General features: G+C 35.3%; 1 protein-coding gene across 6 annotated transcripts in view; it reads right to left on the bottom strand.

Annotated features, from left to right (window-relative positions):
- The window catches only part of COL11A1 (collagen type XI alpha 1 chain), a 210,379-nt gene that overhangs the window by 157,231 nt on the left and 28,788 nt on the right, over nucleotides 1–24,360 (bottom strand). For all 6 annotated transcript variants that reach the window (XM_043875927.1, XM_043875926.1, XM_043875928.1 and 3 more), the window contains exons 2-4: nucleotides 22,276–22,443; nucleotides 17,448–17,661; nucleotides 13,742–13,904 (exon numbers count right to left, since the gene is read on the bottom strand). In XM_043875927.1, the coding sequence (XP_043731862.1) occupies nucleotides 13,742–13,904; nucleotides 17,448–17,661; nucleotides 22,276–22,443 (545 nt within the window). The remainder of the gene's footprint in view (nucleotides 1–13,741; nucleotides 13,905–17,447; nucleotides 17,662–22,275; nucleotides 22,444–24,360) is intronic.

The raw sequence follows: 24,360 nt of genomic DNA, 5'->3' as shown, positions 1-24,360 counted from the left end.
TTTTAGTTTAACTGAAAAATGCATCAGAGATTGCATCTGCACTATAACTCAAAGGAAAAAATGAAGAAATCCCACATAATCACAGACAGAACTGCTACCCACCCAGTCTTTATATTTCACTGTCTCAAAATAAGCTTAAGAAATCAGTTGTAAGAAAATGAGTAGCATTCCTATGTTACTTGAATGCACTACTAATTCAACAACTATTTACCAAGTATTACAGAAAGTGCCTAAAGTTATATAAAACACTACCACAAAAAGTATAAAATAAATATTTATCTTATATATTGAAAATAAGATAACAAACATTCTTACTAAAAGACATCTATTGATGTGACTCTTATTATTATTCCACAAATAATAATAAAAGAGTAAAAGAAAACACAATTAGAAAAAATGTAACAAATCTGGTCTCTTCCTTTCTTGTTTGCCAAGATGATTTATACTCAGTGAATTAATAAGTGCTAGAAACCATATTTATTTCATCCACTTAAAAATATTTTCAGGCACTCTCCTAGACATTATGGATACAGTGCAAAGCCTCTGCTCTCTTACATTCCAGAGAAGGAAGGAAGTGAAAGTCCCTCAGTCATGTCTGAATCTTTTTGACCCCATTGACTGTCCATGGAATTCTCCAGGCCAGAATTCTGGAGTGGGTAGCTTCCCCTTTCTCCAGGGGATCTTCCCAACCCAGGGATCAAACCTAGGTCTTCCACATTGCAGTCAGATTCTTTACCAGCTGAGCCACAAGGGAAGCCCAAGAAAAGTGGAGTGGGTGACCTATCCCTTCTCCAGTGGATGTTCACGACCAAGGAATCAAAGGAGGGTCTCCTGCATTGCAGGCAGATTCTTTACCAACTGAGCTATGAGGGAAGCCCTACATTCCACAGAAGGAAAGAGAAAATAAAACATAGTATCAGAAAGTAATAGGTGCTGGAAAGAATACAAAGCAGCTAGGAGAAAGATTTAGAAGCTTGTTGTTGCTGTTCAGTCGCTGTCAAGTCCAGCTCTTTGTGACCCCATGGACTCGCCCGCCAGACTCCGAAGGCAGAGTGCTGTATTATAAAGTATGATCATGAAAGATTTTGCTAAGGGGTTGTTGAGACTGAGACAATGAGGAACTAAGAAAGTAAGAAATGCATAGAGATATCTAAGGGAAAGCCTCTCAGGCAAGAAGATGAGAAGATGCTTAGACCCTAAGGCTGGAACATGGTTGATGTGTTCAGAAGTTATGCCCTATGGATCAGAGGGAGCAAGGAGCCATTGATGAAGTCAGAGAAAAAGGGCAAAAGGTGTGAATGAATCACTTAGGAGCCTACAGAACTTCAACATACTCTAAATGATATGAAAAGCCACTGAACAATTATAAACAAGGAAGTGACATGCTTTGCTGACTCATTCATTCTTTCAGCCAAATGCTACTTGACAGGAATAGACCTACTAGTTTAGGCTTGATGCTTAGAGAACAGACTAACAGAAAGGCAGAGAGAAAGAGAAATCAATCAAAAGGCTTCTGCACTTTTATTTTCCATACTGTATGTATGGACCTTTTTCTTGAGGTACTGGAATTTAATTTCTAACATATCTTAGGTAGAAGCAAGAGGGAAAAATTGGAATAAGAACTTAGGCCTTAGCTTCTTTGGTGATTTTAGTTTCTCATACAGTAATAATTGTGATGCTATTTGTCAACTGGATATAAATATAAATATATATGCATATAATTATAAAAATTATAATTTCCTGTAATTATTAAAAATAGATAACTCTAATTGTTATAATATTAAATAATATTCCACTAGCACTTACTGTATATCTGCCAGTCTTCTAAAAACTTTATATAGTCATATTGTAATGAACTAGGTCATGCCTTTAAAATCTAGTTCCTAAAAAATAAAATAAAATAATGTGAATAATTTATCACATTGTTATTCTACTTCTTTGAGTTAATAATAATTTCACACTGATTGTTCACTTCAGTTCAGTTGCTCAGTAGCATTCAACTCTTTGCGACCCCATGGACTATAGCACGCCAGACTTCCCTGTCCATCACCAATTCCCAGAGCTTACTCAGTCTCATGTCCATTGAGTCGGTGATGCCATCAGTGAGCTAATAATAATTATTATTAGTCGGTGAGCTAATAATAATTTCGCACTAACTGTAGTTTTACTCTAAAGCTCAGGAAGTATATAGAAAGATGGTAAGATAAGATTATTTGGTTCAAGGTAGTCCTATCACCTTTTAAAATTTCATTGAAAACACATAGTTCATAAATCATAAAATAAGAGAACTAGAGGCCTTTGAATTTAGCTAAAATTCCAAGCATTTCATGTTTAAGGAAACACTGACTATTTGCTACCCTTCCCAGGTGGCGTTAGTGGTAAAGAGCATGCCTGCCAAAGCAGGAGACATGAGACTTGAATTTGATCCTTGGATTGAGAAGATCCTCCAGAGAAGGGCATGGCAACCATTCCAGTGTTCTTGCCTGGAGAATACCATGAAAAGAGGAACAGGCTACCGTCCATGGGGTCTCAAAGAGTCAGACAGGACTGAAGCAACTTAGCCTACACAAGCACGTCGTGTGTCATGTGCGCTCATTCAACACTTTGCACAGATTGTAGCCCTCCAGGCTCCTCCATCCATGGGATTATCCCAGCAAGAATACTGGAGTGGGTTGCCATTTCCTCCTCCTATGGCTCCTGGCTTTGCAGGTGGATTCTTTATCCACTGAGCCATCAGGGAAGTCCCATTTGCTACCTTACGTAAAGCCTAAAGCATTAAGTTTCTCTCTCCCTTAACCCCACTTACCAATCAGTCCTAAAATCTGTCAATTGTACCCCACATTAGCATCCTGAAACAAGACCCTTCTCTCCATTTCTTCTGTGATGACCTTGTTTCTAAGTAACCTTTTATTTGAACTAAATGTTTCAACATATCAGTTTTTGTTTTGTTTTGTTTTTTTCCTAACCAGGTTCTTCTGATTCTAGACTAACTCCTTCACTGACAAAAAAGGAATTTGCAAAAAAACAATCTCAACATTTAATTCCTCTACTTAAAGAAACTTCTCATGGCCTATGATTTAAAGTTTAACTATCTCAGGGTGGTATAAAATGGACTCTATAAACAGGCCCTAAAACATCTCACTAAGTCATCTCTTAAATATCCCCCAAAGCAAACTGGATTCTCAGATCTGCTGAGCTCATTCCAAACTTTCATCTTTTGCACATGTGCCCGCATCTTTAAACATCCTTTTATTTTTTTCATTATTTTGCATACCTTATTTTCTCCCTTGAACATTTCTATATCTTTATTAGAGACAGAATTTATATCTTATTACAACTATTTATTTGTATTTCTATATAGGTTATTTAAGCACAATGTTGTTAAATAGTATTTATTCTACTTCAACAGAGAATAGTCAACTACTTAATATACACCTAACTTTCAAAGGACATGTACTATCCTATACCTCTCTTAGATCCTTCTCCACCCAGTCAGTCAGTTCAGTTCAGTCACTCAGTCATGTGCGACTCTTTGTGATCCCACGGACTACAACACACCAGGCTCCCCTGTCCATAAACAACTCCCAAAGCTTGCTCAAACTAAATATGCATCGAGTCGGTGATGCCATCCAACAATCTCATCCTCAGTCGTCCCCTTTTCCTCCTTCCCTCAATCTTTCCCAGCATCAGGGTCTTTTCAAATGAATCAGTTCTTTGCATCAGGTGGCCAAAGTATTGGAACTTCAGCTTCAGCATCAATCCTTCCAATGAATATTCAGCACTGATTTCCCTTAGAATGGACTAGCTGGATCTCCTTGCAGTCCAAGGGACTCTCAAGAGTCTTCTCCAACACCACAGTTCAAAAGCATCAATTCTTCAGCTCTCAGCTTTCTTTATATTCCAACTCTCACATCCATACATGACTACTGGAAAAACCATAGCCTTGACTAGACAGACCTTTGTTGGTAAAGTAATGTCTCTGCTTTTTAATATGCTATCTAGGTTAGTCATAGCTTTTCTTTCAAGGAACAAGCATCTTTTAATTTCATGGCTGCAGTCACAACCTGCAGTGATTTTGGAGCCCAAGAAAATAAAGTTTGTCACTGTTTCCACTGTTTTCCCATCTATTTGTCATGAAGTGATGCGGCCAGATGCCATGATCTTATTTTTCTGAATGTTGAACTTTAAGCCAATTTTTTCACTCTCCTCTTTCACTTTCATCAAGAGGCTCTTCAGTTCCTCTTCACTTTCTGCCATAAGGGTGGTGTCATCTGCATATCTGCACATTGATATTTCCCCCAGCAATCTCAATTCCAGCTTCTGCTTCATCCAGCCTGGCATTTCCCATGATGTACTTGGCATATAAGTTAAATAAGCAGGGTGACAATATACAGCCTTATGTACTCCTTTTCCTATTTGGAACCAACCCATTGTTCCATGTCCAGTTCTAAATGCGGTTTCTTAATCTGCATACAGATTTCTCAGGAGGCAGGTAAAGTGGTCTGGTATTCCCATCTCCTTACAAATTTTCCAGTTTGTTGTGATCCACACTGTCAAAGGCTTTGGGGTGGTCAATAAAGTAGAAGTAGATGTTTTTCTGGAACTCTTAACTTTTTCAATGATCCAACGGATGTTGGCAATTTGATCTCTGGCTCCTCTACCTTTTCTAAAACCAGCTTGAAAATCTGGAAGTTCTTGGTTCACATACTGTTGAAGCCAAACTTGGAGAGTTTTGAGCATTACTTTGCTAGCATGTGAGATGAGTGCAACTGTGCCATAATTTGAACATTTTTTGTCATTGCCTTTCTTTGGGATTGGAATGAAAGCTGACCTTTTCCAGTCCTCTGGCCACTGATGAGTTTTCCAAATTTGCTTGCATATTGAGTACAGTATTTTAACAGTATCATCTTTTAGGACTTGAAATAGCTCAGCTGGAATTCTATCAACTCCACTAGCTTTGCTTGTAGTCATGCTTCCTAAGGCCCACTTGACTTCGCACTCCAGGATGTCTGCCTCTAGGTTAGTGATCACACCCTCATGGTTATCTGGGTCATGAAGATCTTTTTTGCATAGTTCTTCTTTGTATTCTTGCCACCTTTTCTTTATATTTTTTGCTTCTGTTAGGTCCATACTGTTTCTGTCCTTTATTGGGCCCAACTTTGCATGAAATATTCCCTTGGTATCTCTAATTTTCTTGAAGAAATCTTTAGTTTTCCCATTCTACTGTTTTCCTCTATTTCTTTGCATTGATCACCGAGGAAAGGTTCCTTACCTCTCCTTGCTATTCTTTGAAACTCTGCATTCAGATGGGTATATCTTTCCTTTTTTCTTTTGCCTTTAGCTTCTCTTCTTTTCTCAACTATTTGAAAGGCTTCCTCAGACAACCATTTTGCCTTTTTGCATTTCTTTTCCATGGGGATGGTCTTAATCACTGCCTCCTGTACAACGTCATGAACCTCTGCCCATAGTTCTTCAAGCACTTCATGTATCAGATCTAACCCCTTGAATCTATTTGTCACTTCCACTGTATAATCATATGAGATTTGATCTAGATCATACCTGAATGGTCTAGTGGTTTTCCCTACTTTCTTCAATTCAAGGATGAATTTGGCAATAAGGAGTTCATGATCTTAGCCACAATTAGCTCTCAGTCTTGTTTTTGCTGACTGTATAGAGTTTTTCCATCTTTGGCTGCAAAGAATATAATCAATTTGATTTCAGTATTGACCATCTGGTGATGTCCATATGTAGAGTTGTCTCTTTTGTTGTTGGAAGAAGGTGGTTTGCTATGACCAGTGTGTTCTCTTGGCAAAACTCTGTTAACTTTTGCCCTGTTTCATTTTGTACTCCAAGGTCAAATTTGCCTGTTACTCCAAGTATCTCTTGACTTCCTACTTTTTTTTTTTTTGTCCTTCCAGACAGGTGGTTCTAACAAAGCCTTAATCACTAGCAGGCATAACATTCATTCATATATTTACTAGTCTTCATTGGATACAAACACTGTGCAGAGTTTGTGTTTGATGCCACTGATTCATTTTCTAAGTTAAGTGGATATAAATTCTGCTTTCAGTAAATTTACAGTCTAATGAGAAAGAAATGCATTATTAGATAATTACAAAACAACAGAGTAATAGAAGTGAGAACAAGAATGCAATAAAAGATGGCTTTTTTTTTTTTTTTTTTGAGAAGTTAATAAAATGCCACAAAGTAATGATAAGCCTTAAAGGAAAAAAAAAAAAAAGAAAAGAAAACAAGAAATCAGAGATAAAACTTTCAAAAGGGACAAAACAAAATGTGTGATACATTATTGTAAACTGTTGGCAGCAGATAATCCTGTGATGCATTAACAAGGAATTGCTCATATTGGAAGACAAACAATATCCTGAACAAGTATTATTTTGGATCTTCTATAGAGTTCTGAAATCTGAATTAACCTCAAATGCTACACAGAGTGGACCAAAAAACAAGGCCCAATTATATATTGTTTACTAGAAACCTACTTTCAATATAGACACATATAGATTAAAAGTATAGGAATGGAAAAGATAGACTATACTATCACTAATCAAAAGAAAGCAAGAGTAACTATATTAATTTCAGACACAGAAGACTTCAGAACAAAGAAAGTTATCAGAGATAGAGAGAGATACTCTATACTGATAAAGGAGTCAATGGTCCAAGAAGAAACAATAGCTCTTGATGTGTATGTGCCTAAATCAGAACATCAAGCTGCACAAAACAAAAGGTGATATAACTGCAAGAAGAAATGGAGTAATCTATTATAATAACATTGTTGGAAAGTTTAATAACCTTCTACCAGAAATTGAGAGATCTAGCTGCACAAAATTAGTAAGGACATATTTGAACACAACAGCATTATCAGTCAAGTAGATTTAATTGACTTCTATACACTATTTTATCAAACAGCAGATTATACATCCTTCTCGCATGGAATATTCACAAAAACAGACCACCTTCTGGGGCATAAAACATACCTAAACAACTTAGAAGAATAGCATTATAGAATTATACAATATCAGCCCTTAGAACAGAATTAAACTAGACATCAATAACAGAAAGATTTCTGTAAAGTTTTTTTAAAAATGGAGAACAAACTACACATTTCCAAATACAATGAGTCAATGGTGCTATCTCGCAGAAAATTTTAAAGTATTTTTGAACTAAATAAAACACAACTCATCAAAATATGTAGGATGCAGCAAAAGCAGTTCTCATAGAGAAATTTTTAACATTGAATGCAAATACTAGAAAAGGAGAAAAATATAAAATCAAATCATCTAAGAGTTCACCTTGGAAAACTAGAAGAGGAAGAGCAATTTAATTACAAAGCAAGTAAAAGAAAGACATAGTAAAAATGAGAGTCAAAACCAGTGAAATTGAAAACATAACAAAATATGAACAAGATCTACATGAGAAAAGCTACAAAATGTTGATGATGTATCAAAGTACTAAATAATTGAGAAATATTCCATTTTCACAGATAGAAAGACTCATTATTGCCAGGATGTAAGGTTGTCTGAGCTTGATCTACAACTTCAACTTTCCCAGTTAAAAATCCCAGGAAATTACTTTGTGAATATCGTCAAACTGATTTTAAAATTTATAACAAGAGGCAAAAGGCCTAGAACAGCCAACTCAATGTTAAGGGAGTAAAACAAAGTTGGGGAACTGGCACCCAGACTTCAAGACTTACTCTAAAGTTACAGTAATCAAGACAATGTGATTTTTGTGATAGAAAAGACAAATAGATCAATGAAACTGTATAGAGAGCCCTGAAGTAAATCCACATAAGTATAGTCAAGTGATCTTTGACAAAAGAGCAAACAAAGGCAATACAATGGAGTAAAGACAGTATTTTCAACAAATTGTACTAGAACAATAAATCCACATGCAAAAAGTGAATCTAAACACAAACCTTGCACCCTGTATAATAATTAACTCAAAATATATCATTATCTAAATGTAAAACTATGACACTCCTAGAAGAGAACATTAAGAAAGGTTAGATGACAACTGGGTAGGTCAATGGCTCTTTAGCTACCACATCAAAAGCATGATGCATGAAAAAAAAAATGATAAGCTGGACTTCATTAAATTAAAAACGTTCACTCCACAAAATACAATGTCAAGGAAACGAGAAGACAAGCCAAACCAGGAGAAAGTATCTGCAAAAGACATATCTAATAAGGAATTATTCTCCAAAAAACAATTGAGACAAAAATAACCTGGTTGAAAAATGGGCAAAAGACCTTAACAGATACCTCACTAAAGAAGATAAAGAGCTGGCAAGTAAGCATATATGAAAAGATGCTCAACATGTCATCAGGGAAATACATATTAAAATGAAATACTACTACACACATTAAAATGGATAACAGCCAAATAGTGCCAAAACTGTGAAGGAAGAATTTTCATTCATTGCGATGATAATGCAAGATAGCACAGTCTCTTTGGAAGACAGTTTATTAGTTTCTTATACAACTAGGCATACTCACACCATATGATCCATTTACATTCCTTGGTATTTACCCTAAGAGGCTGAAAACTTATCAACATCTTAGGTTAATATGATATTATCATGTTATCATATCAACATGAAAACCAGAACCCGGTTGTCTATACAGATTTATTCATAGTTATCAAAATTAGGAACCAATCATTCAGTAGATGAATGAATAAATAAACTGTGATACATTCAAACAATGGAATATTATTCAGTACTTAAATGACATAAGCTATCAAGCCATGCAGGACATGGAGGAAAAGCAAATGTATAATACTAAGTGAAGGAAGTCAACCTGGAAAGACTAAAAACTGTATAATTGCAAATATATGACATTCTGGAAAAAGCAAAACTAATAAACTAGTGAAAACTTAGTGGTTGCCAGAGTTGAGGGGAAAGGCAGTGATGAATAGGTGGAACACAGAGAAATTTTCGGGCATGAAGCTACTTTATGAGATACTATTTATACATGTATTGTACACCTTTTTAAGTGAACAATAAAAAGAAATAGAGAAAAATAGTAGAAAAAAATGGAAAAGACTAGAGATCTCTTCAAGAAAATTAGAGATACCTATCTTTGATTTCATGCAAAGATAGGCACAATAAAGGACAGAAACAATATGGAACTAACAGAGCAGAAGATATTAAGAGGTGGCAGGAATACACAGAACTATACAAAACAAACAAACAAAAAAATGCTTAATGACCTGGATAACCAAGAGGGTGTGATCACTCACATAGAGCCAGACATCCTGGAATGTGAAGTCAAGTGGGACTTAGGAAGAATTACTTTGAACAAAACTAGTGGTGGTGATGGAATTCTAGCTGAGCTATTTCAAATCCTAAAAGATGATGCTGTGAATGTGCTGCACTCAATATGCCAGCAAATTTGAAAAGCCCAGCAGTGGCCACAGGACTGGGAAAGGTCAGTTTTCATTCCAATCCCAAAGAAAGGCAATGCCAAAGAATGTTCAAACTACCATACAATTGTGCTCATTTCACATGCTAGCAAGGTAATGCTCAAAATCCTTTGAGCTAGGCTTCAACAGTACACGAACCAAGAACTTACATGTGTACAAGTTAGCTTTAGAAAAGACAAAGGAATCAAATGGTGAACATTGACTGGATCATAGAAAAAGAAAGGGAATTCCAAGAAAAATCTGCTTTTGCTTCACTGACTACGCTAAAGCCTTTAACTGTGTGGATCACAACAAACTGGAATATTCTTAAAGAGATGAGAATACCAGATAACCTCACCTGTCTCCTGTGAAACCTGTATGCAGGCCAACAAGCAACAGTTAGAACTGGACACGGAACAATGAACTGGTTCCAAATTGGGAAAGGAGTACATCAAGGCTGCATATTGTCACTCTGCTTATTTAACTTAAATGCAGAGTACATCATTCAAAACGCTGGGCTGGCTGACTTACAAGTTGGAATCAAGAATGCAGGGAGAAATATCAATAACCTTAGATATGAAAATGACACCAACCTTATGGCAGAAGCAAATATGAACTAAAGAGTCTCTGGATGAGGGTGAAAGAGGAGAGTGAAAAAGTTGACTTAAACTCAACATTTAATCAAGTAAGATCACAGCATCCAATCCCATCACTTTATGGCAAATAGATGGGGAAAAAGTGGAAACAGTGACAGATTTTATTTTCTTGAGCTCAATGACAGATTTTATTTTCTTGAGCTCAAAATCACTGCGGATGGTAACTGCAGCCATGAAATTAAAAGATGCTTGCTCCTTGGAAGAATGGCTATCACAAACCTAGACAGCATATTAAAAAAGCAGACTTATCACTTTGCCAACAAGGGTCCATGTAGCCAAAGCTATGGTTTTTCTAGTAATCATGTATGGATGTGAGTGTTGGACCATAAAGAAGACTAAGTGCTGAAGAGTTGATACTTCTGAATTGTGGTGTTGGAGAAGACTCCTGAGAGTCCCTTGGATAGCAAGGAGATCAAACCAGTCAATTCTAAAGGAAATCAACCCTGTATATTCACTGGAAGGACTGAACTGTAACTCCAATATTTTGGCCACCTGATGCAAAGAGCTGATTCATTGGAAAGGAACCTGATATTGGGAAAGATTGAGGGCAGAAGAAAGGGGCAACAAAGGATGAGATGGTTGGAATATCACCTACTCAAAGACATGAGTTTTAGCAAACTATGGGAGATAGTGAAGGACAGGGAAACCTGCTGTGCTGCAGTTCATAGGGTCACAAAGAGTCGGACACAACTTAGTGACTGAACAACAACAACAAAACATGCACCTACCAAATAACCCAAGCACTCAACTACTAGGTACTTAACTAAGACAAATAAAAATAAATTCCCACACAAAATGGGCATGATTGTTCACAAGAGCTTTGTATGCAGTAGCCAAAGTATAGAAACAATCCAAATGCTTTATAGCAGAATAGATGGATTAAGAAACTGTGTTTCATTCACACAGTAGAAAACTTCTCAGAAAAAAAAGCAAAATAAAGATACATAAGAAAACATGGATAAGACTCAAAAATGGTATGCTGAATTACAAGTAGCCAAACTAAAGAGAATGCATACAGTACAATTCCATTTATAAAAATTCCATAACATATAAGCTGTAGTGATAAAACATAAATTAGAGATCACCTGGGATTTAGGATGGAGAAAGGATGGATTATAAAAATACAGGAGGAAAATTTCTCTGGGTATGATGCAATAATTTCATATATATACATATATATATGTGTGTGTGTGTGTGTCTGCTGTCACATCCAACTCTTTGCCACACTATGAACTGTAGCCCACCAGAGACTGCTCTGTCCATGGGATTATCCAGGCAAGAATGCTGCAGTGGTTTGCCATTTCCTCCTCCATGGGATCTTCCTGACCCAGGTATTAAACCCACATCTCTAATATCTGCATTGGCAGGTGGATTCTTTACCACTGAGCCACCTGGGAATCCTCGTATATGTATACACATATATGTATATGTCACAACTGATTAAATAGTACACTTTTGATATTTTTATATTATTGTACTTCAACTATACCTCAATAAATAGGAAAAAAAAGTCTCAAAGACTCTGACAAAACTATGTCTAACTGGGAAAGGTGGATAAATATGAAAGTTGTTTCCATCTTATCATGCTGTTCTATAGGAAAACTATGTCTACTAGCATACAATCTTTTTAAGTATGAACCTTGGAAAACATATGCAGTTTAAAGGGACATGGCGACTTCCCTGAGGGTCCAATGCAGAGGACATGAGTTCAACCCCAGTCTGGGAGGACTGCACATGTCACGAACAACAGAGCCCATCACCACTACTGAGGTTCTGCTCCAGAGACCATGAGCCACAACTATTGAGCCCATGGGCTGCAATTACTGAAACCCATGAGAAAGCCCTAGAGACCGTGCCTTGCAATAAGAGAAGCCAGCACAATGAGAAGCCTGCACACCCCAGTGAAGAGTAGCCCTGGCTCACAACAACTAGAGAAAAGCCAGGAACATCAATGAAGACCCAGAGCAGCCAAAGATAGTTAAAAGAAGTACATTCAAGAAAAAAAAAATATTCTTAGCAAAAAGAAGAAAGATATACAGAATCACAATCTTTCTAGTACTAGTACTTCAAGCACTTTACATGAATAAATTCAATTTTTTAAAATACTAAAAACAGAGAGATTATATTACTGTTCTCATCTGAAGACTAAGAAATTAAAACTTACAAAAACTAATTACACAGAAACTAATTACACATGGTTAAGCTATGTATTAGGATTCAAAAATCAGATTTTTCTCATTCCAAAAGCAATTCTTACATTTACTCTGCCATGCTAAAAGTATATAATCTGAATTATGGGTCCATATATTCATTTTGGCATTTTCATATAAACTAATTTTGTCATACTTTAAAAAATATTTTTAGTTTTGCTTTTATCTGTTGAATGCTGAATTCTTAAAACTTTGCAGATTGCAATTCAAATATTGCATATTAAAATTTTTTCCAGATAAACAACTGAAGTTACTTCAAGGTTTAGAGTATGGTTTATGCATTAGATTGCTAATGTTTAATCAGAGAAAATAACGATAAATTTTGCTTCCAGTACCTCTGTCTTTGGTTAGTTTACTAGATGCCTTTTGGTTATTTTGGTTAGTATATTTTGGTTGAAGACACATGGAAATATTTTAGGGAATCATTTTTATATATTTTAATTGTTGATACTATAATCAACCTATGAAACATAGAGGTGCTTATTACATATTTTTTAATATGTAACATTAGGTTCAATCATTTATTTTGAAAAAAAAAAAAAAGAAGCTTACTGTGATAGTCTGTAACTACACTTTAAAAACTCTAAACTGGACCTCAGTAAGTATGAGTGTAGTATATGGGAAAGAAGGTAGAATATAGTCTGGTTTTACATACGTGTTAGGGTAGGGGGAATAAAAAATAAAAATTAAATGACATTCACCTATAAGTAAGTTCAGGTAAAAACAGAAGTCTCAATGATATGAAATGGTATGAAAAAGAAATCTAACCAATGTATATGTATGTGTGTGCGTTAGTCGCTCAGTGGTTTAGTCGCTCAGTGGTGTCTGACTCTTTGCGATACCATGGACCATGGAGCCAGCCAGGCTCCTCTCCATGGAATCCCCAGGCAAGAATACTGGAGTGGAGTTACCAGATACAATGATGGAAGGATTCAAATAAATAATGTGATTATCATAGTTGGCCAATTATAATTGGAAAGGAGCTTCTAACCATGACCTTCACATTGAAAGAGTGATTTTTAAAAATATAGTTTGTCTTCTGAAGTATCTCTATTTTACCTTGGAAATACACACACACACACAAAATATCTGCCTTGTACATTTCATTAACTTAATCTCTGAGAGAAGGAAGTGAAGAAAATGTTCTTTTCTCCAAAGAAAACAATGCAAGGTACTCAGAGGAAAGCCATTTGCCTTTCCCAAGAGAATAGCATGCCAGTGTTTAAATTAACCAATCTCTATTAAAGTTTCCCAGGCTTTATAGTCACCACTGTCTACTCATTCTCTTACTGAACAACAGAAAACATCATTGCTATACACATAGGGGAAGAAAGTAGGTCACCGTTTAAAGGTTACAACTTTGCTTTATAGCACATATGGATTGTTGCTGTTATTAACTCCGCTCCTCTGAGTTAATAATATTCAGCAAAAATAAAGTTTAATTTATTTTACCTCAAAAACTTCTTCATCCAAAATCCTTGTCCCGAAAACCATAATTCCATTGGTGTCAACAATTGCTTTCTCACTTCTGTCAAGTGGTTTTGTAGTTTTCTTCTTACAATCAACAATCATTGTCACAGTGTTCTTCTCCACGCTGATTGCTACCCGGTGCCACCTAAAAAAGCCAAATAATTCTGTAAGTTTCAAAGATGTTGTCAAACCATTATTCATGTGAAAGTACAATGCATTTTAAATTATACAAGTGATCTTAAATTATACAAATGTAGGCTTATTTATTAATCAGTTAACAAGTGGCTACTTAGTATCCAGAGCAGTGGTAGGTACTCAAGAAGTCCCACAGCCGTGTAAAATGCACAGCAGGATTGGCTGTCTGTACTGATCAGGAAGTGCCCATCCTCTGCTTCACTTTGTATTGAAACAATAGCTAGATCTCACCATGTCCTGATGAGGGTATTTGATAGAGATTAGGGGTGGGATATGGGCTAAGTAACAGTTTCTATGTAGGTAAATGCTTTCTTCCAATGTGGAATTTCACTTAAAAGAACTCTACTTGAGAGATCCCCTAAGATAAGCTCTAAAAGGGTATGTCTACTAATTGAATGAATGCTCCATCTGGAGCGATTGAACATTTAATTGTAAGACACAATGTGCTTCTCTGTCTTTATTCGCATTTATTTCAAGTGCTTTCGTTTTCTTTTTCCACTTTAATTTCAAGACAGTTATATTTCACTACTGTGGGCAGGATCCAAGACTGAGACACAATATTTCTCCTTTCCAGAGTTGGCAGGAAGTAGGAACACTGAAAGGAAGCATAGTCAATGCATGTGTGGAGTGAGAGTCTCAATTCACTCTGAAGCTACTGCTCCAGCAAATTCAGGGCAGTGATGACAGGCTTTGTGGTGGAGCCGGAGGGGGGCACTGGGGGGTGGGTAGGGGTGGAGATGTGGACAGTCCTTTGGAAATACAAATACCCTAATCAAAATTGTAAAATGGTGGGCTTTATTAACAGTATCTTGTGCTAACATAAACAACTAAATGAAGCTCACTTGGATTTTGCAAACCACTCTTTTATTTTTCCAAATGAAAAGTGCTAAATTAATATTCCAGAAGTTTCTATGACTATATCCATAAAATAAAGAGTTGCAGGAGCCTTTCAAAAATCTGTTTCATGTGACTTGGCATGGCTACTGATGAGGATCAAGTATATTTCCATATACACTTAATCTTTGGTCTTTCCATAGCTATTCCAACTAGCATAGGCATCTGCTTGGTTTGAATTGCACAAAGATTTATATTAGAAGGCACTTAATACTGTGAGAGTAAAATTTACACATGTTTCTGCCAAGAAGCCTGTGTCTTCAATTAAACCCTCTCCACTACTGCAGGCATGTGCTTTTCGTTAACATAAAATAAAAATGATTTCTTTCAGTTGTTGAAAGTTGATTAGGACTCTAGACTTGAATTTTGTTGAATTAGTTTAAGGACTGATAAAAATATGTTATAATCATGGTGTCACATACAATGTTCAAAATACTAAATTAACCTTAAATTTTTGAAACATTCTTAATTATCCTCTTTCTGTCATACTACACATTCATATCATCAGGAAATCTGTCAATCCTGTATTCACAGGATATTCAGGATTCAAATCTCACAATTTTGACCAGGTAACCATGTCTCTCTCCTAGACTCCTAACTGGACCCTGCTCCCTCTCTGATGCAACCAGAGTGGCCATTTTAAAATATGAGTCATATCAAGTTTCTCTCTAGCTAAAAGCTAACCTGATACTCCCAGTAAAAGCCGAAGTCCTTACTTTGCCTAACCCTGCCTCTCTTCTATCTCATGTCCAAATTTCTGCTTTCTGATTTGCAGTACTCCAGCCACACTTCTGCCTCTTTCTTGTTCCTTTCACATATTCACTTTGCCAGGAATGCTCCTCCTCCATAACCCCACATGCTCACTCCCTGGCTTCCAATGTCTTTGCTCAAGGCAACCACGCCAAAGAGGACTGCTCTACCTAAAACAATCTAAAACAGTATACCCTACATTTCTTACTCTGATGTATTTTCATTCATAGAATTATCATCATTTTTCATATTAAGGATAATGATGTAAATTACTTGTGAAAGCCCCGTTTTTTCCTGAGTTTGAGAGGCAGTTCCATGGTTCTGACAATGGTAATCTGAGTGTGAATTTTTTTTTTCCATCTGGACAGCTATTTCTTTCTTATGTCTATAATCAAATGTTATATTTGTCATAAATCTTTTTAGTAGCCTAAATTCAGCAATAAAATATCAAGTAAATTTAAGAAACATTTATTTGTCTTTAGTTGCTCCCTAAATGATAGGGAGCAAAACAATATTCAACAATGTTCACAATACAGAATTCAGCATGATTTTCTTAAGAGAGTGGCTGTTACTGGACAGTCTGACTACCTGAGTTCAAACCTCACCTTTGCCACTTTCCAAATGCAAGTTACTTAAACTCCCAGTACCTCACTTCCCTTATCTGTAAAATGAGTTTATTAATATTATTTTCTTCAAAGAGTTTTGAAAAATTAAAGTTAACTATGTATAAGGTGTTCACAATAGTATACAGCACATATTGAGTATTATATAAAACTTCCTATGATTGTCAATATTAATGTTATTGGTGCATGCATGCATGCTAAGTTGCTTTAGTTGTGTCCAACTCTTTGCATCCCTGTGAACTGTAGCCCACCAGGCTCCTCTGTCCATGGAATTCTCTAGGTAAGAATACTGGAGTGGGTTGCCAGCCCTCCTCGAGGGGCTCTTTCCAACTCAGGGATCGAACCCAAGTCTCATATCTCCAACATTGGCAGGTGGGTTCTTTACTGCTAGCTCCACCTGAGGAAGTCAAATCAGATCATTCTTTTGCTCAAAACGTCTACAGTGACTTCCTATTCACGCAAATAAAATCCAAAGTGTTTACAATCACCTATAATCCAATGTATTACGGGCTTCCCTGGTGGCTCAGTGGTAAAGAATCCTGCCAATGCAGGAGACGTGGGTTTCATCCCTGGGTCAGAAAGATCCCCTAAAGGAGGAATGGCAACCCACTCCAGTGTTCCTGCCTGGGAAATCCATGGACAGAGGAGCCTGGCCAGCTACATGGGGTTGCCAAAGAGTCGGATAGGACTTAATGACTAAACAACAACACAAAGTGTTACACCATTTGCCCTCCCGCTGCTTCTCCATCCTCAACGTTTCACTGTTCCTACCACACTGGCATCCTTGATGTTGCTTAGGCCAAATCAATCACAGCCAGAATCAGAGGCTGTACATTTGTTTTTCCTTTGTGTGAAATAGTATCTTTTTAATTATCAGCAGTGGCATGCACCCTACCACCTTTGCATGTCACCTTCTTAGTAAGACTATCCCTGACCTCACTCCTTTAAACTGCACCCCCCACCATCATCCCCTAGTCTCTTCATTGCTATATTTCTCCCTGTCACTTATCACCATCCGATAAACTATTTATTAGTAATTTTTTATCATTCACTGCTTGTCTACCCAGATTGTAAACTATGTAAGATTAGGTATTTTATTGTTTTGTTCATTTCTGCATCACCACTCCCTAGAAAAACTGCATCACACTTTATAAATATTTGTTGAATGACCAAATGAAAGAACTGTTGTCGACAGAGTTAAAACATTGGATTATCACGTTACTTACTTTCCATCTGCAATGTTGACAGTTCTAAAGAGGGGATAGTCTTCCGGGGCAGGTTTACCAGTGTGGTCTTCATATAGGAAAACGGGTGATCTCCCAACCTCAACACCGATTTGCTGAATACCATGCTCATTATATATAGATAAAAGGAAAGACTGAATTCCTTTTTTGGGTTTTATTGTAAATAATATTGAAAAATCTTCTGGAAAAGTTCCCCCTGAAAACAAAATGCCAAAGAGTCAACAATTCCAAATTATTCCTGGATCACCCTATTATTTTTGAGCTTACCAACGTGGTCTTAACCAGCAACCAAAGTTCAAACAGTAATAATGATACTGACTTAAAAACCAGTGGGGAGGGGATTCTATTAATCTTTGTCTGCAATAATTGTTGAAACTGTATTCAAACTTCGCCACCACTCATTTAAAGCACAAGGATTATGTAAAATTGAATGCATAGTTAGGAAACAAGATCATGGTGCCAATTCAATATCGAACACACAATAAGCACTTTTAGAACACTTAAGATGAAATTCTGGTGTACAATTTGTATTTTCCTACTTTGTCTAATCTGTGCCATCTATCCTCTCTTTAAAGAGTCATTGTAAGGGCACAACATATGATGGTACTCTTTTAGTCATCTCTTCAAAAGCTAAAGATTTTCTGAGCAGTTTTTTCTATCACACATGAAGTTTCACTAATAAAAGGCTTATGTCATTAAAATCAGAACACTTAGATACTTGGTTAATTTGATTCTAAATTTAGGTGGGTTAATTTTTTTTCTTTTCCCTTTCATCATCATATCCCAAATATCCAGCATGGGGCCATATCTACATAAGTTCTTAGTAAGCATTTATTAAATAAATATATAAATTAAATGGTTGCCACAATATATCTCAGATATTTAAGCAATGACTATTGCGTATTTTTTTTACTAAAAACACTGCATATAAATTTGTGGGTTCTATTTTTCAAAAATAGGTTTACATATATATTTTATTTAATCCTTTTACTACCCTGGGACATAAGTAAAGTAGGTATTGTTATTTGAAGGATGAGATTATTTAAATTAAAATTTTTACACATGCAAAATTGGTGTATATGTGCCTGCATAAGTCAACACCAAGAGATTCCATATTCAGCCCATCCATTCCATACATTATGTACAGTAGTATGAAATAATAAAAATAGCATAAATATGAATGCCATGTATTCAAATTCAGAAGACTATAGGAGACTTTAAGTTTTAATTCAAAGAATTTATAGAGATGCGAGGGATACTTGTACATAAAGATATTATGTTAAGTCAATTAATCAGAATACTATTTATAACCATAAAACATTAAAATGACCTGCAATGGTTGGGACTGGTTAAATAAAATTTTAAAAAAGTTAATACAGTGGAATTCTATGCAGCCACTTAAAATAATGTAGTGGAAAGATGTCTTATGAAATAGAATTAATTAAAATGCTATGGAAAGTAAATAAGAATATGTCACAAAGAAAGCAATCAATTAACGTTGCCTATTTGGTTCTAATCTACCTAAACTTTCGATACTCTAAAACCTAGAGAGATGCCTCCAAACAAATAGCGTCTACTTAAAATTCTTAATTTAAATCTTTAAAATAATTTACCAATACAACTTCATTGGATCACAAATAGATCACAAAAACCTTGCTTTCATTGCAATCTAAACACATACACAAACAAACACATACACACACACACACACACACACACACACACACACAGAGTAAGAATTTTGTTTGATTCGATTTGTGTCACAGAGATATCCAATTTTATATTTATGAAAATCAATAGAAGGAAAATGATCATGTATATAGAATGGAAAGATAATAAAACACATCAATTAACAAAAACACCTTTTAGCTTCTTTTACTACAAATAAAAATATAAGTAATTCAGCCTAAAATTGAGGAAGCTCAATAGCAAATAAATCTTTTCTTCAAGTGATTAACTCAAAATGTTGTTGAGACTTATAGGAATTCTTTCCCTGAATACCTCAATTTTCAAATATGTCCTGCACTCAAAAAAACTGATGCCAAAATAGTATGAGTTGGAGAAAACAATATTTTTTCATTTTTGCAAAATTATTTAATAAAGGACATTTAATAAAAGAAGAATTTCAGGAAATAGTATATTCATATAAGACTTAATAAGTTGTAACAAATTTTAATCATCCTATTTATGTAACACAGCTTTTGAAAATAGTCAACTTCTAACTATAGCAACGAGTAAAATCTTTCAATTATGGAAGTATTTCTCAATTTAAAATTAAGCAATAAGATTTTAATTGTAATCTTTAAGTTATGACCTTTAAAAAATAAAATCTAAAAAATCATGACTGAATGTCAAAATGTCCACAATATAACCGAGACACTTATTTAGATTCCTCCCTATAAAATGCTAATCAAATTTGTTTCAACCAATTAAATCTATCAGAGAGAATTCATTATGAAGTAAGTTCAATAACATAAATTCAACCACTTAAGATGTGAAATTTTATCTAAATAGTAGTGATAAGTATATATGATGCAGGAAAAATGTGTAATTTTGCAACTTAGTATGTTTTAAAATGTATAAACACAAACTAAGAATAAAGTATCCTCGCTATTAAATGATTGCTATTAAAGGAAAAAAATGTTTTTACCACCTTTAATAAGTGTATATACATAAATCCTAGATGTGTAAAAATCACTCAGCAGAGTATATAAAATTAAAAAATGATTCCCTAAATGGGCTTTTAATATCAATAGATATTGCATCCACGAACACATTTGATATTAAAAAAGCACAATAACTATAATTTGGGTTTAATTTTTAACTTGTGATCAATATATTTCCATGCAGAATATGTCTCCCTTTAAATAAAATCTCTTTCTGATGTAACTTAGTGGTTGGTAGAGTTTTTAAAATGATGTGTGAAGGTAATTTGGCATAATGGGAAAAGCCCACTTTAGTCTAAAAAGAGCCTCCAAACTATCTCTCAGCTTTAAATCATCCATGGGTTCTGTGACTATATTCAAATATTTCACATTTCTAACTCCTAATCCATTTCTTGGGTTGAAATATTCCTCTTTCCAGGTGGTTATGAACATAAAGTTCAATATACACAAAGTTTCTTGTACTGTGTCTGTCCTACAGCAGGTGTTCTAAAGAGGCCAGGTAGATTTCACAAATAATAGCATCTATTCAGTTCACAGGCACAGAGTTCTCAGGTATTTAAATTCAAGGTCTCAAATTGGGACTCTGGACGACACATACCTTAACTCAACAGAACATTACAATGACAATCTGAAAACACTTCCCCCAACCCTAATGTTGAAGTTTCCAATACTACTGCTTACTTCATTCATTAGGAAAAAAGTTGTTACTTTGTGTTTTCATAATGAAAGAAAAAGTATTCCAAATAAATTACCCAAGATTTTTTACTATTTTAATAAAGAATACTATTCACATATTCACTTTAGATTTTTTAATGGTAAAAGTATTGTTGGTAATTTTTATTAAATGCTCTTTTGTATTATTTGACAGGAAGCTATATCTTCCAGGAAGGTGACCCTATAATCACTTGCATGTGGAAAGAGATATAGATGTCTCTTCCTATCTAAATTACTCATTATTAAAATCACATGCCTAAGACACAATGTTTTGAGAAAAGGGGGAAATGTTGATTATTCTGTTAACTGACATAGAAGGACCTCCTAGAGGTACACATTGTGCTCTTTTTCCAAGAGTAAACAACAGAAATAATCAAATTAATCAAAATAACTACCACACCAGAGGGCAGAAAACTGATCCTGAGATGATGAGCCAAATATAAAAAATTATAAACTAACTTCTTGAGTATCTCTAAAGCTTTTCCGTTAATCTATTTTACTCTCTGTTTCTCTCTTGAAAATGCCCATCCTTTTCCTATTTCAGCATTAGAGTGCAAATAAAGAGAAAAGCAGCTTAATTCTTACTGTTTACAACTTTCACATTTGATTTGAAAAACATTTCATGAATTTAATTTTTCATTTTAAGTCAGAAAAAGTGTGCATTTTATCTTTATATTTGCAGTTTGTTACTTTTGTCCACCACAAATTTGCATTTTTCAAGTTAGGAAATATTTTGGAAGAATCAATGATTTATCAAAATAAATCTATTTTCAAAAATACTTTAAAAGGTACTTTCTTGAAAAATATGATATTTTGCTTTGTAAATTTTTAGTGCCTTGATCTATAATTTTTCTATCAACAGAAAAGAGTTTTATGTAAAAATAGGGAACTTGAATTTCTTCACATGAGGACAGTAGAGGATAATATGAAGAATTTAAATGATAAATTGTTTCTGGAAAGATCCCAAAAGACCAAAAAGGAATACTTGATAAGACAATGTTGGCCTTGGCAATTAAACAAACCCTGCATTAAATATTGACCTTCTGTAGTATGGATAAATCAGGGTCTCAGTGAAATTCAGTTTCTTCTGTCAAATAGGAACAAGGCCACTCAACTTAGTGAAGCTGTAAGAAAAAACAATCGATATATATCCAATAGCAAGCAAGTACTCACAATAAGGTATTTAGAAAATGTGATACTCAGAAATTGTCATTTCACTACTCCCTTTCCCTACATTATCATGACTTCTAGACAATAAGTATTATTAATATCAGGTCATTTAGTGCTTTCAAGGACAGAAAAAAAATTCACCAAGTATTTTTCAAACCATTATGAAAAATCCCCCCATAATTGTGCATTACATAGTATGATAAAAAGGAATAATAAGAGTTACCAAAGCAGCAGTAGTCGCAGTAATAAAAAGAACATACCTGAAAATAATTGTTTCGTTGGGGCACTAAGTTGTGCTTGCTTTGAAACTCTGTAAGCAGTATCTGAACCTTTTGAATTCTTCCTGTTTGTGCAAAAGCCCGTTGTTTTTGATATTCCCTCTGGAGAATTGTGAAAATCTAGAGCTTTTAGTACATCAACTGGAGCAGCTGAAAAATACATTAAAAATAGAGAAAAGTAATTGAATAAATAATCTAATATAAAAATGAGTTATTTTTTAAACAGAGGCAATTGTAGTCCTACTTCACAAATCTATGTATCACCTGCCATGCTTCCTTAACACAAAGCTGGGGGGCTGAGGAGTGGAGTGGAGCAGCAGGTAAAATATAAACTGTAACATTCTCAAACACAAAATATCTCAATCAGAAATCAAATTACGGAAAAGCAAAACATATTGAAAAAGCCAAAATTTGTATATATCCCATTAATTTCTAATAAACATACTATATTCAACTATTCATAATTAAACAGAGGTGATTGCAAAGATTCAAATTCACAATGAATGTTATATATAAGCATTGTAAAATGTGCAGCTACTAAGCCATATTGAATGCCCAATGATAAGTTAAAAGCTGTTTAAAAGAATAGGTAACAAAATATAATGCCCTTGTTTTGAGTGCTTTCCTATGAAAGTCCCTGGAGATACTGAGGGTTTTTTGTTTGTTTGTTTTTCCTTTTTATGTAGCCTCAGGGTGCCTGGAATGTCTGTTTGTTGGCAGAACCATAAATTTCCCAAATCCAATTCATTTCAGTTACCTTCTGCTACTAACCTTAAACTTCCCCTTTGTAAGTGTAATCCTCTGGATAAACTTTATGTTTCAAATGGCATCACGGAATATAATTCACATACCATGCAATTCACCCACTCGAAGTATAAAATCTGTTCGTTGTGGTACATTGCGAAAAGCAAAGGAGAAAAGGAAAGATATGCCCATTTGAATGCAGAGTTCCAAAGAATAGCAAGGAGAGATAAGAAAGCCTTCCTCAACGATCAATGCAAAGAAATAGATGAAAACAACAGAATGGGAAAGAATAGCGATCTCTTCAAGAAAATTAGAGTTACCAATGGAACATTTCTTGCAAAGATGGGCTCAATAAAGGACAGAAATGGTATGGACCTAACAGAAGCAGAAGATATTAAGACAAGGTGGAAAGAATACACAGAAGAACTATACAAAAAAAGGTCTTCACAACCCAGATAACCACAATGGTGTGATCACTCACCTAGAGCCAGACATCCTGGAATGTGCAGTAAAATGGGCCTTAGGAAGCATCACTACGAACAAAGCTGGTGGAGGTGACGGAATTCCAGTTGAGACATTTCAAATACTAAAAGATGATGTGAAAGTGCTGCACTCAATATGCCAGCAAATTTGGAAAACTCAGCAGTGGCCACAGGATTGGAAAAGGTCAGTTTTCATTCCAATCCCAAAGAAAGGCAATGCCAAAGAATGCTCAAACTACCGCACAATTGCACTCATCTCACACGCTAGTAAAGTGATGCTCAAAATTCTCCAAACCAGGCTTCAGCAATACGTGAACCGTGAACTTCCCAATGTTCAAGCTGGTTTTACAAAAGGCAGAGGAACCAGAGATCAAATTGCCAACATCTGCTGGATCATTAAAAAGCAAGAGAGTTCCAGAAAAACATCTATTTCTGCTTTATTGACTATGTCAAAGCCTTTGACTGTGTGGATCACAATAAACTGTGGAAAATTCTAAAAGAGATGGAAATATCAGACCACATGACCTGTTTCTTGAGAAACCTGTATGCAGGTCAGAAAGCAACAGCTAGAACTGGACATGGAACAACAGACTAGTTCCAAACAGGAAAAGGAGTGCGTCAAAGCTGTATATTGTCACCCTGCTTATTTAACTTACATGCAGAGTACATCATGAGAAACACTGGGCTGGAAGAAGCACAATCTGGAATCAAGATTGCTGGGAGAAATATCAATAACCTCAGATATGCAGATAACACCACCCTTATGTCAGAAAGTGAGGAGGAACTAAAGAGGCTCTTGATGAAAGTGAAAGAGGAGAGTGAAAAAGTTGGCTTACAGCTC

The sequence above is a fragment of the Cervus elaphus genome, chromosome 20, assembly GCF_910594005.1.
Source record: "Cervus elaphus chromosome 20, mCerEla1.1, whole genome shotgun sequence".
NCBI classification, from domain to species: domain Eukaryota; kingdom Metazoa; phylum Chordata; class Mammalia; order Artiodactyla; family Cervidae; genus Cervus; species Cervus elaphus.
This window is presented reverse-complemented; position numbering and strand designations above follow the sequence as displayed.